Here is a 16,161-nt window from a genome sequence, read left to right as displayed (position 1 = left end):
CATTATGGGTATTGTGATGTCATTATGGGGTATTGTGATGTCATTATGGGGTATTATGATGTCATTATGGGGTATGGTGTGTAGATTGCTGAGGATTTCAGAGGGCTGAATACTTTCCGAAAGGCTCTTTATGTAAATATTAAAATCTAATTCACATCAAAGTTAAGCAGGTTGATCAAAAACAAATTGTTGGTACTATTATTTCTAATTCTATAAGTAAATTACTAGTGAAAAACCTATTTAAAAAAACAAATATTATTGAATACTGCCTGAAGACAAGGTACTCAATACTGCCTGAAGACACAGGCTGCTCAATACTGCCTAAAGACAAGGTACTCAATACTGCCTAAAGACGAGGTACTCAATACTGCCTGAAGACAAGGTACTCAATACTGCCTGAAGACAAGGTACTCAATACTGCCTGAAGACAAGGTACTCAATACTGCCTGAAGACAAGGTACTCAATACTGGGCTGAAGACAAGGTACTCAATACTGGGCTGAAGACAAGGTACTCAATACTGTCTGAAGACAAGATACTCAATACTGCCTGAAGACACAGGCTGCACGGTACTCAATACTGCCTGAAGACAAGGTACTCAATACTGCCTAAAGACAAGGTACTCAATACTGCCTGAAGACAAGGTACTCAATACTGGGCTGAAGACAAGGTACTCAATACTGCCTGAAGACAAGGTACTCAATACTGGGCTGAAGACAAGGTACTCAATACTGCCTGAAGACAAGGTACTCAATACTGGGCTGAAGACAAGGTACTCAATACTGCCTGAAGACAAGATACTCAATACTGCCTAAAGACAAGGTACTCAATACTGCATGAAGACAAGGTACTCAATACTGCAAGAAGATGCAGGCTGCACGGTACTGAAGAAAGTAGGAAACCAAGCACTTGGAGGAACCAAATAAAGATTGAAGTCTGTCTGTAGTTTACACTCCACCTCCAATAGAAGAAGAAATTAACAGGTCCTTTATAACTATTAACAGGTCTGCTAAGGCTCTCAGCCTAATGTGCACCAGGTAGCAGACATGGGCACAACAACAACATACCACACCACAACAACAACATACCACACCACAACAACAACAACACACCACAACAACAACAACACACCACAACAACAACAACACAACAACAACAACACACCACCACAACAACAACAACACACCACAACAACAACAACACAACACAACAACAACAACACACCACCACAACAACAACAACACACCACAACAACAACAACACAACAACAACAACAACACAACACAACAACAACAACACACCACCACAACAACAACAACACACCACAACAACAACAACACACCACAACAACAACAACAACACACCACAACAACACACCACAACAACACACCACAACAACAACACACCACAACAACACACCACAACAACACACCACACAACAACAACACAGCACAACACAACACACCACAACAACACAACACACCACCACAACAACAACACACCACAACAACACACCACAACAACACAACACACCACCACAACAACAACAACAACACACCACAACAACAACAACACAACACCCACCACAACACAACAACAACACACCACAAAAACGCACCACAACAACAACACAACACACAACAAGAAAACACAACAACACAACCTACATGTGGGAACTGATGAAGTTTTATATTCAAGCGTTTAGGAGTGCTGATCGAGGATCCATTTCACTTTTTGGATCATAATGAATAAGGATCCGGGCAAACTAAGATACTACAGCCAAGGGGAAACCAAACTGATCCTAGATCAGCTGAGGGATTGGAACGTACAAGGTATCCACGGTGCAGGGGATAAGAACTGATCGGGGTTAATCTATATTATTATTATATGTATTTATATATTGGAATAAGAACTGTTCGGGGATCAGTGGATTGGGAAGCAGACAACGCTTTGTTATAGTGAGGTTGACTGTAGTTATGGTGCCGATCTAGGATCAGTTTAGACTTTTAGATAATAATTAATAAGATTACATGGACAGGGAGGAACTGATCCTAGATCAGTGTTTTGAGTAAAAGGAGGTTGTTCGCGGGAGGTAAGCAGCAGTAGTCATGCTGCAGCAGGGAGGGTAGAAACTGAACCTCCCTAGTCGGCACACAGTTCAGTTCCCGCCATCTCAGGGATTATTTCCATCCTCGTCAGAACCATTTGTCAAGGGAACAGCTTTGCCTTGAGGAAGACTAGTCCCCCCTAAAAGAAGCCTCTCTCCTCCTGAAAAAGAACCGCTCCCCTTTGAAAGAAGCCTTTCTCCCCTGTCTCGCCCCCTCCCAAAGGAACCTCTCTCCTCCTGAAAAAGAACCGCTCCCCTTTGAAAGAAGCCTTTCTCCCCTGTCTCACCCCCCAAAGGAACCTCTCTCCTCCTGAAAAAGAACCGCTCCCCTTTGAAAGAAGCCTTTCTCCCCTGTCTCACCCCCTCCCAAAGGAACCTCTCTCCTCCTGAAAAAGAACCGCTCCCCTTTGAAAGAAGCCTTTCTCCCCTGTCTCGCCCCCTCCCAAAGAAGCCTCTCTCCTCCTGAAAAAGAACCGCTCCCCTTTGAAAGAAGCCTTTCTCCCCTGTCTCACCCCCTCCCAAAGGAACCTCTCTCCTCCTGAAAAAGAACCGCTCCCCTTTGAAAGAAGCCTTTCTCCCCTGTCTCACCCCCTCCCAAAGGAACCTCTCTCCAAGTCTGTTGTATTGCTGCTTCAGGGGGAGTGGCCGTAGCCTCCATACAGAGAGGTGGTGTCATTTTCACACCAGAACCTTGTGGTTTGTTATGGAGGTTTGCCCTCTAGTGGCAGATTTGTGGTATTGTATTGTTTTGACTGGATAATAGCTCCAGTGGGCTACTGAACCAATGCATTGAATAGAGATACTCCCATATCAAGGTATTATTCATGTAAATTAAAACATTGAAGTTGATCTTGCAACTGTTTTCAGATCCCATGTACTGCTATCTCCTGCTGTTGTGCCCTTGAGCAAGGCACTTACGTTGAAATAAAGATCACCTTATTTCCCTCTACTTTCCTCTCTAACCAGATGCCTCCTGGGCCTCGTCTGCCCACCAACGGCAGCCTAGTGGGGATGTCAGCCCAGACCCAGGCCCAGGCCAACCAACGTCCCCCTGCCCCTGGCTCCAACACCCAGCAGAAACCCCCAGGACCAGGGAAGACCCAGGTCATGCAGAGACAGCTAGCCCAGCAGCAGCACATCATCAATGACTCTGTGAGCTCTAGGTTATCATCAATGACTCTGTGAGCTCTAGGTTAACATCTGACTCTGAGCTCTAGGTTATCATGTTAACATCTGACTCTGAGCTCTAGGTTATCATGTTAAAATCTGACTCTGAGCTCTAGGTTATCATGTTAACATCTGACTCTGAGCTCTAGGTTAACATCTGACACTGAGCTCTAGGTTATCATGTTAACACCTGACTCTGAGCTCTAGGTTATCATGTTAACATCTGACTCTGAGCTCTAGGTTATCATGTTAACATCTGACTCTGAGCTCTAGGTTAACATGTTAACATCTGACTCTAAGCTCTAGGTTATCATGTTAACATCTGACTCTGAGCTCTAGGTTATCATGTTAACATCTGACTCTGAGCTCTAGGTTATCATGTTAACATCTGACTCTGAGCTCTAGGTTAACATGTTAACATCTGACTCTGAGCTCTAGGTTATCATGTTAACATCTGACTCTGAGCTCTAGGTTATCATGTTAAAATCTGACTCTGAGCTCTAGGTTATCATGTTAACATCTGACTCTGAGCTCTAGGTTAACATGTTAACATCTGACTCTGAGCTCTAGGTTATCATGTTAACATCTGACTCTGAGCTCTAGGTTATCATGTTAACATTGACTGAGCTCTAGGTTATCATGTTAACATCTGACTCTGAGCTCTAGGTTATCATGTTAACATCTGACTCTGAGCTCTAGGTTAACATGTTAACATCTGACTCTGAGCTCTAGGTTATCATGTTAACATCTGACTCTGAGCTCTAGGTTATCATGTTAACATATGACTCTGAGCTCTAGGTTATCATGTTAACATCTGACTCTGAGCTCTAGGTTATCATGTTAACATTTGACTCTGAGCTCTAGGTTATCATGTTAACATCTGACTCTGAGCTCTAGGTTATCATGTTAACATCTGACTCTGAGCTCTAGGTTATCATGTTAACATCTGACTCTGAGCTCTAGGTTATCATGTTAACATCTGACTCTGAGCTCTAGGTTATCATGTTAATATCTGACTCTGAGCTCTAGGTTATCATGTTAATATCTGACTCTGAGCTCTAGGTTAACATGTTAACATCTGACTCTGAGCTCTAGGTTATCATGTTAACACCTGACTCTGAGCTCTAGGTTATCATGTTAACATCTGACTCTGAGCTCTAGGTTATCATGTTAACATCTGACTCTGAGCTCTAGGTTATCATGTTAACATCAATGACTCTGAGCTCTAGGTTATCATGTTAAAATCTGACTCTGAGCTCTAGGTTAACATCTGACTCTGAGCTCTAGGTTATCATGTTAACATCTGACTCTGAGCTCTAGGTTATCATGTTAACATCTGACTCTGAGCTCTAGGTTAACATGTTAACATCTGACTCTGAGCTCTAGGTTAACATGTTAACATCTGACTCTGAGCTCTAGGTTAACATGTGACTCTGAGCTCTAGGTTATCATGTTAATATCTGACTCTGAGCTCTAGGTTATCATGTTAACATCTGACTCTGAGCTCTAGGTTATCATGTTAACATCTGACTCTGAGCTCTAGGTTAACATGTTAACATCAATGACTCTGAGCTCTAGGGTTATCTGACTCTGAGCTCTGTTAATATCTGACTCTGAGCTCTAGGATATCATGTTAACATCTGACTCTGAGCTCTAGGTTATCATGTTAACCTGATCTGACTCTAGGTTATCAGTTAACATCTGAGCTCTAGGTTATCATGTTAACACCTGACTCTGAGCTCTAGGTTATCATGTTAACATCTGACTCTGAGCTCTAGGTTATCATGTTAACATCTGACTCTGAGCTCTAGGTTATCATGTTAATATCTGACTCTGAGCTCTAGGTTATCATGTTAACATCAATGACTCTGAGCTCTAGGTTATCATGTTAATATCTGACTCTGAGCTCTAGGTTATCATGTTAATATCTGACTCTGAGCTCTAGGATATCATGTTAACATCTGACTCTGAGCTCTAGGTTATCATGTTAACACCTGACTCTGAGCTCTAGGTTATCATGTTAACATCTGACTCTGAGCTCTAGGTTATCATGTTAACATCTGACTCTGAGCTCTAGGTTATCATGTTAACATTGACTGAGCTCTAGGTTATCATGTTAACATCTGACTCTGAGCTCTAGGTTATCATGTTAACATTGACTGAGCTCTAGGTTATCATGTTAACATTGACTGAGCTCTAGGTTATCATGTTAACACCTGACTCTGAGCTCTAGGTTATCATGTTAACATCTGACTCTGAGCTCTAGGTTATCATGTTAACATCTGCCTCTGAGCTCTAGGTTATCATGTTAACATCTGACTCTGAGCTCTAGGTTATCATGTTAACACCTGACTCTGAGCTCTAGGTTATCATGTTAACATCTGCCTCTGAGCTCTAGGTTAACATCAAATCAAATCAAATGTATTTATATAGCCCTTCGTACATCAGCTGATATCTCAAAGTGCTGTACAGAAACCCAGCCTAAAACCCCAAACAGCAAGCAATGCAGGTGTAGAAGCACGGTGGCTAGGAAAAACTCCCTAGAAAGGCCAAAACCTAGGAAGAAACCTAGAGAGGAACCAGGCTATGTGGGGTGGCCAGTCCTCTTCTGGCTGTGCCGGGTGGAGATTATAACAGCACATGGCCAAGATGTTCAAATGTTCATAAATGACCAGCATGGTCGTATAATAATAAGGCAGAACAGTTGAAACTGGAGCAGCAGCACGGTCAGATGGACTGGGGACAGCAAGGAGTCATCATGTCAGGTAGTCCTGGGGCATGGTCCTAGGGCTCAGGTCCTCCGAGAGAGAGAAAGAAAGAGAGAATTAGAGAGAGCATATGTGGGGTGGCCAGTCCTCTTCTGGCTGTGCCGGGTGGAGATTATAACAGAACATGGCCAAGATGTTCAAATGTTCATAAATGACCAGCGTGTTCAAATAATAATAAGGCAGAACAGTTGAAACTGGAGCAGCAGCACGGCCAGGTGGACTGGGGACAGCAAGGAGTCATCATGTCAGGTAGTCCTGGGGCATGGTCCTAGGGCTCAGGTCCTCCGAGAGAGAGAAAGAAAGAGAGAAGGAGAGAATTAGAGAACGCACACTTAGATTCACACAGGACACCGAATAGGACAGGAGAAGTACTCCAGATATAACAAACTGACCCTAGCCCCCCGACACAAACTACTGCAGCATAATTACTGGTGGCTGAGACAGGAGGGGTCAGGAGACACTGTGGCCCCATCCGAGGACACCCCCGGACAGGGCCAAACAAGAAGGATATAACCCCACCCACTTTGCCAAAGCACAGCCCCCACACCACTAGAGGGATATTTTCAACCACCAACTTACCATCCTGAGACAAGGCTGAGTATAGCCCACAAAGATCTCTGCCATGGCACAACCCAAGGGGGGCGCCAACCCAGACAGGATGACCACATCATTGAATCAACCCACTCAGGTGACGCACCCCTTCCAGGGACGGCATGAGAGAGCCCCAGTAAGCCAGTGACTCAGCCCCTGTAATAGGGTTAGAGGCAGAGAATCCCAGTGGAAAGAGGGGAACCGGCCAGGTAGAGACAGCAAGGGCGGTTCGTTGCTCCAGAGCCTTTCCGTTCACCTTCCCACTCCTGGGCCAGACTACACTCAATCATATGACCCACTGAAGAGATGAGTCTTCAGTAAAGACTTAAAGGTTGAGACCGAGTTTGCGTCTCTGACATGGGTAGGCAGACCGTTCCATAAAAATGGAGCTCTATAGGAGAAAGCCATGCCTCCAGCTGTTTGCTTAGAAATTCTAGGGACAAGATTTTTGCAATGTTACGTAGATGGAAAAAAGCTGTCCTTGAAATGGTCTTGATATGTTCTTCAAAAGAGAGATCAGGGTCCAGAGTAACGCCGAGGTCCTTCACAGTTTTATTTGAGACGACTGTATAACCATTAAGATTTATTGTCAGATTCAACATAAGATCTCTTTGTTTCTTGGGACCTAGAACAAGCATCTCTGTTTTGTCCGAGTTTAAAAGTAGAAAGTTTGCAGCCATCCACTTCCTTATGTCTGAAACACATGCTTCTAGCAAGGGCAATTTTGGGGCTTCACCATGTTTCATTGAAATGTACAGCTGTGTGTCATCCGCATAGCAGTGAAAGTTAACATTATGTTTTCGAATAACATCCCCAAGAGGTAAAATATATAGTGAAAACAATAGTGGTCCTAAAACAGATCCTTGAGGAACACCGAAATTTACAGTTGATTTGTCAGAGGACAAACCATTCACAGAGACAAACTGATATCTTTCCGACAGATAAGATCTAAACCAGGCCAGAACTTGTCCGTGTAGACCAATTTGGGTTTCCAATCTCTCCAAAAGAATGTGGTGATCGATGGTATCAAAAGCAGCACTAAGGTCCATAAAAACATCTGACATTTGACTCTGAGCTCTAGGTTATCACGTTAACATCTGACTCTGAGCTCTAGGTTATCATGTTAACACCCGACTCTGAGCTCTAGGTTATCATGTTAACACCTGACTCTGAGCTCTAGGTTATCACGTTAACATCTGACTCTGAGCTCTAGGTTATCATGTTAACACCTGACTCTGAGCTCTAGGTTATCATGTTAACATCTGACTCTGAGCTCTAGGTTATCATGTTAACATCTGACTCTGAGCTCTAGGTTATCATGTTAACATTGACTGAGCTCTAGGTTATCATGTTAACATCTGACTCTGACTAGGTTATCATGTTAACATTGACTGAGCTCTAGGTTATCATGTTAACATTGACTGAGCTCTAGGTTATCATGTTAACACCTGACTCTGAGCTCTAGGTTATCATGTTAACATCTGACTCTGAGCTCTAGGTTATCATGTTAACATCTGCCTCTGAGCTCTAGGTTATCATGTTAACATCTGACTCTGAGCTCTAGGTTATCATGTTAACACCTGACTCTGAGCTCTAGGTTATCATGTTAACATCTGCCTCTGAGCTCTAGGTTAACATCAAATCAAATCAAATGTATTTATATAGCCCTTCGTACATCAGCTGATATCTCAAAGTGCTGTACAGAAACCCAGCCTAAAACCCCAAACAGCAAGCAATGCAGGTGTAGAAGCACGGTGGCTAGGAAAAACTCCCTAGAAAGGCCAAAACCTAGGAAGAAACCTAGAGAGGAACCAGGCTATGTGGGGTGGCCAGTCCTCTTCTGGCTGTGCCGGGTGGAGATTATAACAGCACATGGCCAAGATGTTCAAATGTTCATAAATGACCAGCATGGTCGTATAATAATAAGGCAGAACAGTTGAAACTGGAGCAGCAGCACGGTCAGATGGACTGGGGACAGCAAGGAGTCATCATGTCAGGTAGTCCTGGGGCATGGTCCTAGGGCTCAGGTCCTCCGAGAGAGAGAAAGAAAGAGAGAATTAGAGAGAGCATATGTGGGGTGGCCAGTCCTCTTCTGGCTGTGCCGGGTGGAGATTATAACAGAACATGGCCAAGATGTTCAAATGTTCATAAATGACCAGCGTGTTCAAATAATAATAAGGCAGAACAGTTGAAACTGGAGCAGCAGCACGGCCAGGTGGTGGGGACAGCAAGGAGTCATCATGTCAGGTAGTCCTGGGGCATGGTCCTAGGGCTCAGGTCCTCGAGAGAGAGAAAGAAAGAGAGAAGGAGAGAATTAGAGAACACTTAGATTCACACAGGACACCGAATAGGACAGGAGAAGTCCAGATATAACAAACTGACCCTAGCCCCCCGACACAAACTACTGCAGCATAATTACTGGTGGCTGAGACAGGAGGGGTCAGGAGACACTGGCCCCATCCGAGGACACCCCGGACAGGGCCAAACAAGAAGGATATAACCCCACCCACTTTGCCAAAGCACAGCCCCCACACCACTAGAGGGATATTTTCAACCACCAACTTACCATCCTGAGACAAGGCTGAGTATAGCCCACAAAGATCTCTGCCATGGCACAACCCAAGGGGGGCGCCAACCCAGACAGGATGACCACATCATTGAATCAACCCACTCAGGTGACGCACCCCTTCCAGGGACGGCATGAGAGAGCCCCAGTAAGCCAGTGACTCAGCCCCTGTAATAGGGTTAGAGGCAGAGAATCCCAGTGGAAAGAGGGGAACCGGCCAGGTAGAGACAGCAAGGGCGGTTCGTTGCTCCAGAGCCTTTGTTCACTCCTGGGCCAGACTACACTCAATCATATGACCCACTGAAGAGATGAGTCTTCAGTAAAGACAGTTTGTCTGACATGGGTAGGCAGATCCATAAAAATGGAGCTCTATAGGAGAAAGCCATGCCTCCAGCTGTTTGCTTAGAAATTTAGGGACAAGATTTTTGCAATGTTACGTAGATGGAAAAAAGCTGTCCTTGAAATGGTCTTGATATGTTCTTCAAAAGAGAGATCAGGGTCCAGAGTAACGCCGAGGTCCTTCACAGTTTTATTTGAGACGACTGTATAACCATTAAGATTTATTGTCAGATTCAACATAAGATCTCTTTGTTTCTTGGGACCTAGAACAAGCATCTCTGTTTTGTCCGAGTTTAAAAGTAGAAAGTTTGCAGCCATCCACTTCCTTATGTCTGAAACACATGCTTCTAGCAAGGGCAATTTTGGGGCTTCACCATGTTTCATTGAAATGTACAGCTGTGTGTCATCCGCATAGCAGTGAAAGTTAACATTATGTTTTCGAATAACATCCCCAAGAGGTAAAATATATAGTGAAAACAATAGTGGTCCTAAAACAGATCCTTGAGGAACACCGAAATTTACAGTTGATTTGTCAGAGGACAAACCATTCACAGAGACAAACTGATATCTTTCCGACAGATAAGATCTAAACCAGGCCAGAACTTGTCCGTGTAGACCAATTTGGGTTTCCAATCTCTCCAAAAGAATGTGGTGATCAATGGTATCAAAAGCAGCACTAAGGTCCATAAAAACATCTGACATTTGACTCTGAGCTCTAGGTTATCACGTTAACATCTGACTCTGAGCTCTAGGTTATCATGTTAACACCCGACTCTGAGCTCTAGGTTATCATGTTAACACCTGACTCTGAGCTCTAGGTTATCACGTTAACATCTGACTCTGAGCTCTAGGTTATCATGTTAACATCTGACTCTGAGCTCTAGGTTATCATGTTAACATCTGACTCTGAGCTCTAGGTTAACATGTTAACATCTGACTCTGAGCTCTAGGTTATCGTGTTAATATCTGACTCTGAGCTCTAGGTTATCATGTTAACATCTGACTCTGAGCTCTAGGTTATCATGTTAACATCTGACTCTGAGCTCTAGGTTAACATGTTAACATCTGACTCTGAGCTCTAGGTTATCACGTTAACATCTGACTCTGAGCTCTAGGTTATCATGTTAACACCTGACTTTGAGCTCTAGGTTATCATGTTAACACCTGACTCTGAGCTCTAGGTTATCACGTTAACATCTGACTCTGAGCTCTAGGTTATCATGTTAACATCTGACTCTGAGCTCTAGGTTATCATGTTAACATCTGACTCTGAGCTCTAGGTTATCATGTTAACATCTGACTCTGAGCTCTAGGTTATCATGTTAATATCTGACTCTGAGCTCTAGGTTATCATGTTAATATCTGACTCTGAGCTCTAGGTTAACATGTTAACATCTGACTCTGAGCTCTAGGTTATCATGTTAACATCTGACTCTGAGCTCTAGGTTATCATGTTAACATCTGACTCTGAGCTCTAGGTTATCATGTTAACATCTGACTCTGAGCTCTAGGTTATCATGTTAACATCTGACTCTGAGCTCTAGGTTATCATGTTAACATCTGACTCTGAGCTCTAGGTTATCATGTTAATATCTGACTCTGAGCTCTAGGTTATCATGTTAATATCTGACTCTGAGCTCTAGGTTAACATGTTAACATCTGACTCTGAGCTCTAGGTTATCATGTTAACATCTGACTCTGAGCTCTAGGTTATCATGTTAACATCTGACCCTGAGCTCTAGGTTATCATGTTAACATCTGACTCTGAGCTCTAGGTTATCATGTTAACATCTGACTCTGAGCTCTAGGTTATCATGTTAACATCTGACTCTGAGCTCTAGGTTATCATGTTAACATCTGACTCTGAGCTCTAGGTTATCACGTTAACATCTGACTCTGAGCTCTAGGTTATCATGTTAACATCTGACTCTGAGCTCTAGGTTATCATGTTAACATCTGACTCTGAGCTCTAGGTTAACATGTGACTCTGAGCTCTAGGTTATCACGTTAACATCTGACTCTGAGCTCTAGGTTATCATGTTAATATCTGACTCTGAGCTCTAGGTTATCATGTTAACATCTGACTCTGAGCTCTAGGTTATCATGTTAACATCTGACTCTGAGCTCTAGGTTATCATGTTAACATCTGACTCTGAGCTCTAGGTTATCACGTTAACATCTGACTCTGAGCTCTAGGTTATCATGTTAACATCTGACTCTGAGCTCTAGGTTATCATGTTAACATCTGACTCTGAGCTCTAGGTTATCATGTTAACATCTGACTCTGAGCTCTAGGTTAACATGTGACTCTGAGCTCTAGGTTATCACGTTAACATCTGACTCTGAGCTCTAGGTTATCATGTTAATATCTGACTCTGAGCTCTAGGTTATCATGTTAACATCTGACTCTGAGCTCTAGGTTAACATGTGACTCTGAGCTCTAGGTTATCATGTTAACATCTGACTCTGAGCTCTAGGTTATCATGTTAACATCTGACTCTGAGCTCTAGGTTATCATGTTAATATCTGACTCTGAGCTCTAGGTTATCATGTTAACATCTGACTCTGAGCTCTAGGTTAACACCTGACTCTGAGCTCTAGGTTATCATGTTAACATCTGACTCTGAGCTCTAGGTTATCATGTTAACATCTGACTCTGAGCTCTAGGTTATCATGTTAACATCTGACTCTGAGCTCTAGGTTAACATGTGACTCTGAGCTCTAGGTTGTCATGTTAACATCTGACTCTGAGCTCTAGGTTATCATGTTAACATCTGACTCTGAGCTCTAGGTTATCATGTTAACATCTGACTCTGAGCTCTAGGTTATCATGTTAACATCTGACTCTGAGCTCTAGGTTATCATGTTAACATCTGACTCTGAGCTCTAGGTTATCATGTTAACATCTGACTCTGAGCTCTAGGTTATCATGTTAACATCTGACTCTGAGCTCTAGGTTATCACGTTAACATCTGACTCTGAGCTCTAGGTTATCATGTTAACATCTGACTCTGAGCTCTAGGTTATCATGTTAACATCTGACTCTGAGCTCTAGGTTATCATGTTAACATCTGACTCTGAGCTCTAGGTTAACATGTGACTCTGAGCTCTAGGTTATCACGTTAACATCTGACTCTGAGCTCTAGGTTATCATGTTAATATCTGACTCTGTGCTCTAGGTTATCATGTTAACATCTGACTCTGAGCTCTAGGTTATCATGTTAACATCTGACTCTGAGCTCTAGGTTAACATGTTAACATCTGACTGAGCTCTAGGTTAACATGTTAACATCTGACTCTGAGCTCTAGGTTAACATGTGACTCTGAGCTCTAGGTTATCATGTTAACATCTGACTCTGAGCTCTAGGTTATCATGTTAACATCTGACTCTGAGCTCTAGGTTATCATGTTAACATCTGACTCTGAGCTCTAGGTTAACATGTGACTCTGTCTTACAAAATGTTTCACTTTGGGAACTCAGACAGTTCCCACGCGTTCCCCTTCAATCCCACCCCTGACAATCTCATGTTGGATTTGAACATGTAAACAAAATGTCATTGTTGTTTCATTGTCTCTTTCTGTTGTGTTTCAGGACAAAATCAATAGTAGCCAGGATCTGTTTAACCGTCATCTAACCAGACCACCACCAGACTATAAACAGCCCAGAGGAATGGTCCAACCTACAGGCCTTTTCACAGGTACATCATTCATTTGAATCATTCATTGCTTCCATGTAGGAAGGAAAAAAACAGTATTGGCTCTTAATGGTTTTCCATCATTGTTTGTGTCTGTATGAGCCAATCAGAACAGAATCAGAACAATCTTTGTGTATTCAGGTATGAGTTCTTCCCAGTCGTTGTCGACCAACGGGTCTGACCAGAGTGACCTTCTATCCATGTCCTGCCACATGCCCAGCGGCCCGGGATCCAAGATGACCCCTCCTCCCACGGACTGGAGATTTGGAAGAGGCCCCCACACTCACCAGATCCAACAGCACAACAACCAGATCAAGATGGGACTCGGAGTCGGAGGAGGACTCAGCCAAAACAAGTCCAGGTTCCCTGGTCCTCCCAATGGCCAGGGTAATGGGTTTGAGGTGGGTGGTCTTACCAGTGTACAACATCCCTCAAGGACATCAGTAGGCCAGCAGGGTGGAGGGATGCCCAGTCAGGGGCAGGGTCTCGGGCTGGGGGGTGTGATGGGCTGGCCTCCTGGAGCTAAAGCTCCCATCATGGTCCCTGGGTCTCTCGGGGTAAGGCAGCCCCCGAACTCGCTCCAACCACAGGGGGCCCATTCCCAGTCTCAGCTCGACATGTCCAGCCACCAGTACCCTCCTGGCCCCCGGCACATAGGCCCTGGCCCACCCAACCAGGTGGCACCAGAAATTGGCATGCTGCCTCTGAACCCAGCCCTCCGCAACTCCACCACCACCACCAATCCCAGACCCAGCCAACCCATGATGCCTCCTCTGCCAGGGCTACCAAGCCTCAACCAGGCCTCTCCGGAGCAGAGGGTTCCCGCTGGGGGCAGCACCATCGGGGTCTTCCCACCACATAACCACAACCCTGGGGGAAGCTACCAGACCCAGAACAGCCGGGCTGTTAACCGACTGACCTTTGAATTCCTCCAGGAGGGAGACAACACCGTCCCAGGGATCAACACTGACTCAGACTTCATCGACTCGCTGCTGAAGTCTGGATCCGGCAACGACGACTGGATGAAAGACATCAACCTCGATGAGATCCTGGGCAGTCACTCATAAAGTGACCTCGATGAGATCCTGGGCAGTCACTCATAAAGTGACCTCGATGAGATCCTGGGCAGTCACTCATAAAGTGACCTCGATGAGATCCTGGGCAGTCACTCATAAAGTGGGATGATGTGGGATTGCATAAATAGGGCCCAGAGTTTTTCCATGCAGCTCTCGTGAATTCAGGTTCATTCCAGAGAGTTTTTCTCTTCTATTCTCGTGAATTCAGGTTCATTCCAGAGTTTTTCTCTTCTTCAAGTCTCATGAATTGGGGTTCATTCTAGATAGTTTTTCTGTAGAACAATTCCACAGAATTGGTGGCCAGTTTTTCCATCAAAACATTCCATAGAATTGGGAGCGCTGGTCAGGAGTTCTTCCAGGTTAGATGGGCCATGTGGTGTGGAAAACTCCTGGCCTTAATTATAGGCTCCAACTAGAGCCAGGAGCTCCTCCCTCTTCTGGTCAGGATAAACTCCAGGACCCATCCATAAAGACTGATAACTGCAAACGCAGAACTTTCCCCATACAGAGACTATGGATGGCCTTGGGTGTGCATCCCAAATGGTACCCTATTCCCTTTATAGTACACTACTTCTGACCAGGATCCATAGGGCTATGGTTGAAAGTAGTGCACTATATAGGGATTAGGGTATCATTTGAAACACAGACCATGAATGGCCATGAGTCAGAATTCACCTAAAGGGATTACATTTGCAAAGCTATAATGTCATTTTGTAAACCCAATATATAATTTGATATCTAATTGTACTTTTTGTGTATTCCTGTGAAGAAATATATATTCTGTATAATAATATTTTAGTACATTATAAAGGTTCATTGAATAAGAAGATTCTCTGACAGCGTCTTGACCTGATTCTGAATATATTCTACCAAACCTTTCTCTTTTCATAACATGGGTATCGTCCAAAAATGTCACCCTATTCCATACATAGCGCACTACCCAGTCTTCATTATATAGGGGATAGGGTGTCATTTCTGACACAGATATGGGAGGTAGTGTACTGCTAGTGACTAGAGCCATGTGGGCCCTGTAAGACATGGGGTAGAGGGGTCCAACCATGGTCAACTGTGAACAGGAAGTGGCTGTCATACTTCCAGACTTTGTCCAAAATGACGCCGTAATTCCCCTTTTATTACCAGTATGCACAGTATGCACTACCACATAATGCTCTGGTCAGAAGTAGAGTACTGTAGTAGGGAATAGGGTGTCATGACAGGATATACCTCCCCTTTTATTATGCTCCACCACATAATGCTCTGGTCAGAAGTAGAGTACTGTAGTAGGGAATAGGGTGTCATGACAGGATATACTCCCCCTCCCCACCCAGACCCATCGTGGTGTTTCATGTTTTGAATGATGATGCTGTCTCAGGTGTTTGTTATATTTACCACAGACACTTTACTCATCATGTTATTTGTACTTTTCTGGCTTATCGCCTGGGACTGGTTTGAACGGCAAGCCACATCTTAAACCATTTATTTTAGATTTTTTGATCTAATATTTAATAATCTATTGGGAGAAAAAAATATACACGACATTATAAACAATCTAATGAATAAAAATGTTTTAAATAAAGTGTGAGCCTTTGTACTTTCTGTTGCTGTTCCTGGAAAGATCAGGATAATTTAGAGAGCTAAATATTGGAAGAAATTAATTTGTTCAAAACTGTTCAACTATTGTCTGTCTCTCTCTTTGAGTCAACTACTCTCCACATTTTATACACTGCAGTGCTAGTTAGCTGCTAGCTAGTTGTAGCTTGTGCTTTCAGTACTAGATTCATTCTCTGATCCTTTGATTGGGTGGACAACATGTCAGTTCATGCTGCAAGAGCTCTGATAGGTTGGAAGACGTC

The 16,161-nt window shown here is 43.8% G+C and overlaps 1 protein-coding gene across 2 annotated transcripts in view; it reads left to right on the top strand.

Annotated features, from left to right (window-relative positions):
* The window catches only part of zmp:0000001236 (mastermind-like protein 2), a 64,246-nt gene extending 48,362 nt beyond the window's left edge, over nucleotides 1-15,884 (top strand). Inside the window, exons 2-5 of one of the 2 annotated variants that reach the window (XM_042296543.1) lie at nucleotides 3,073-3,258; nucleotides 13,130-13,235; nucleotides 13,374-14,278; nucleotides 14,315-15,884. In XM_042296543.1, coding sequence (XP_042152477.1) covers nucleotides 3,073-3,258; nucleotides 13,130-13,235; nucleotides 13,374-14,278; nucleotides 14,315-14,335 — 1,218 coding nt within the window. In that variant the 3' untranslated portion in view covers nucleotides 14,336-15,884. Of the gene's footprint in view, nucleotides 1-3,072; nucleotides 3,259-13,129; nucleotides 13,236-13,373 lie in introns of both variants that reach the window. The other variant, XM_042296542.1, reaches the window with a different exon arrangement.
* Nucleotides 15,885-16,161: the final 277 nt, after the last annotated feature.

Source organism: Oncorhynchus tshawytscha, linkage group LG13 (assembly GCF_018296145.1).
Source record: "Oncorhynchus tshawytscha isolate Ot180627B linkage group LG13, Otsh_v2.0, whole genome shotgun sequence".
NCBI classification, from domain to species: Eukaryota; Metazoa; Chordata; class Actinopteri; order Salmoniformes; family Salmonidae; genus Oncorhynchus; species Oncorhynchus tshawytscha.
Note: the sequence above shows the minus strand (reverse complement) of the source record. Positions and strands in the feature narration are given on the sequence as shown.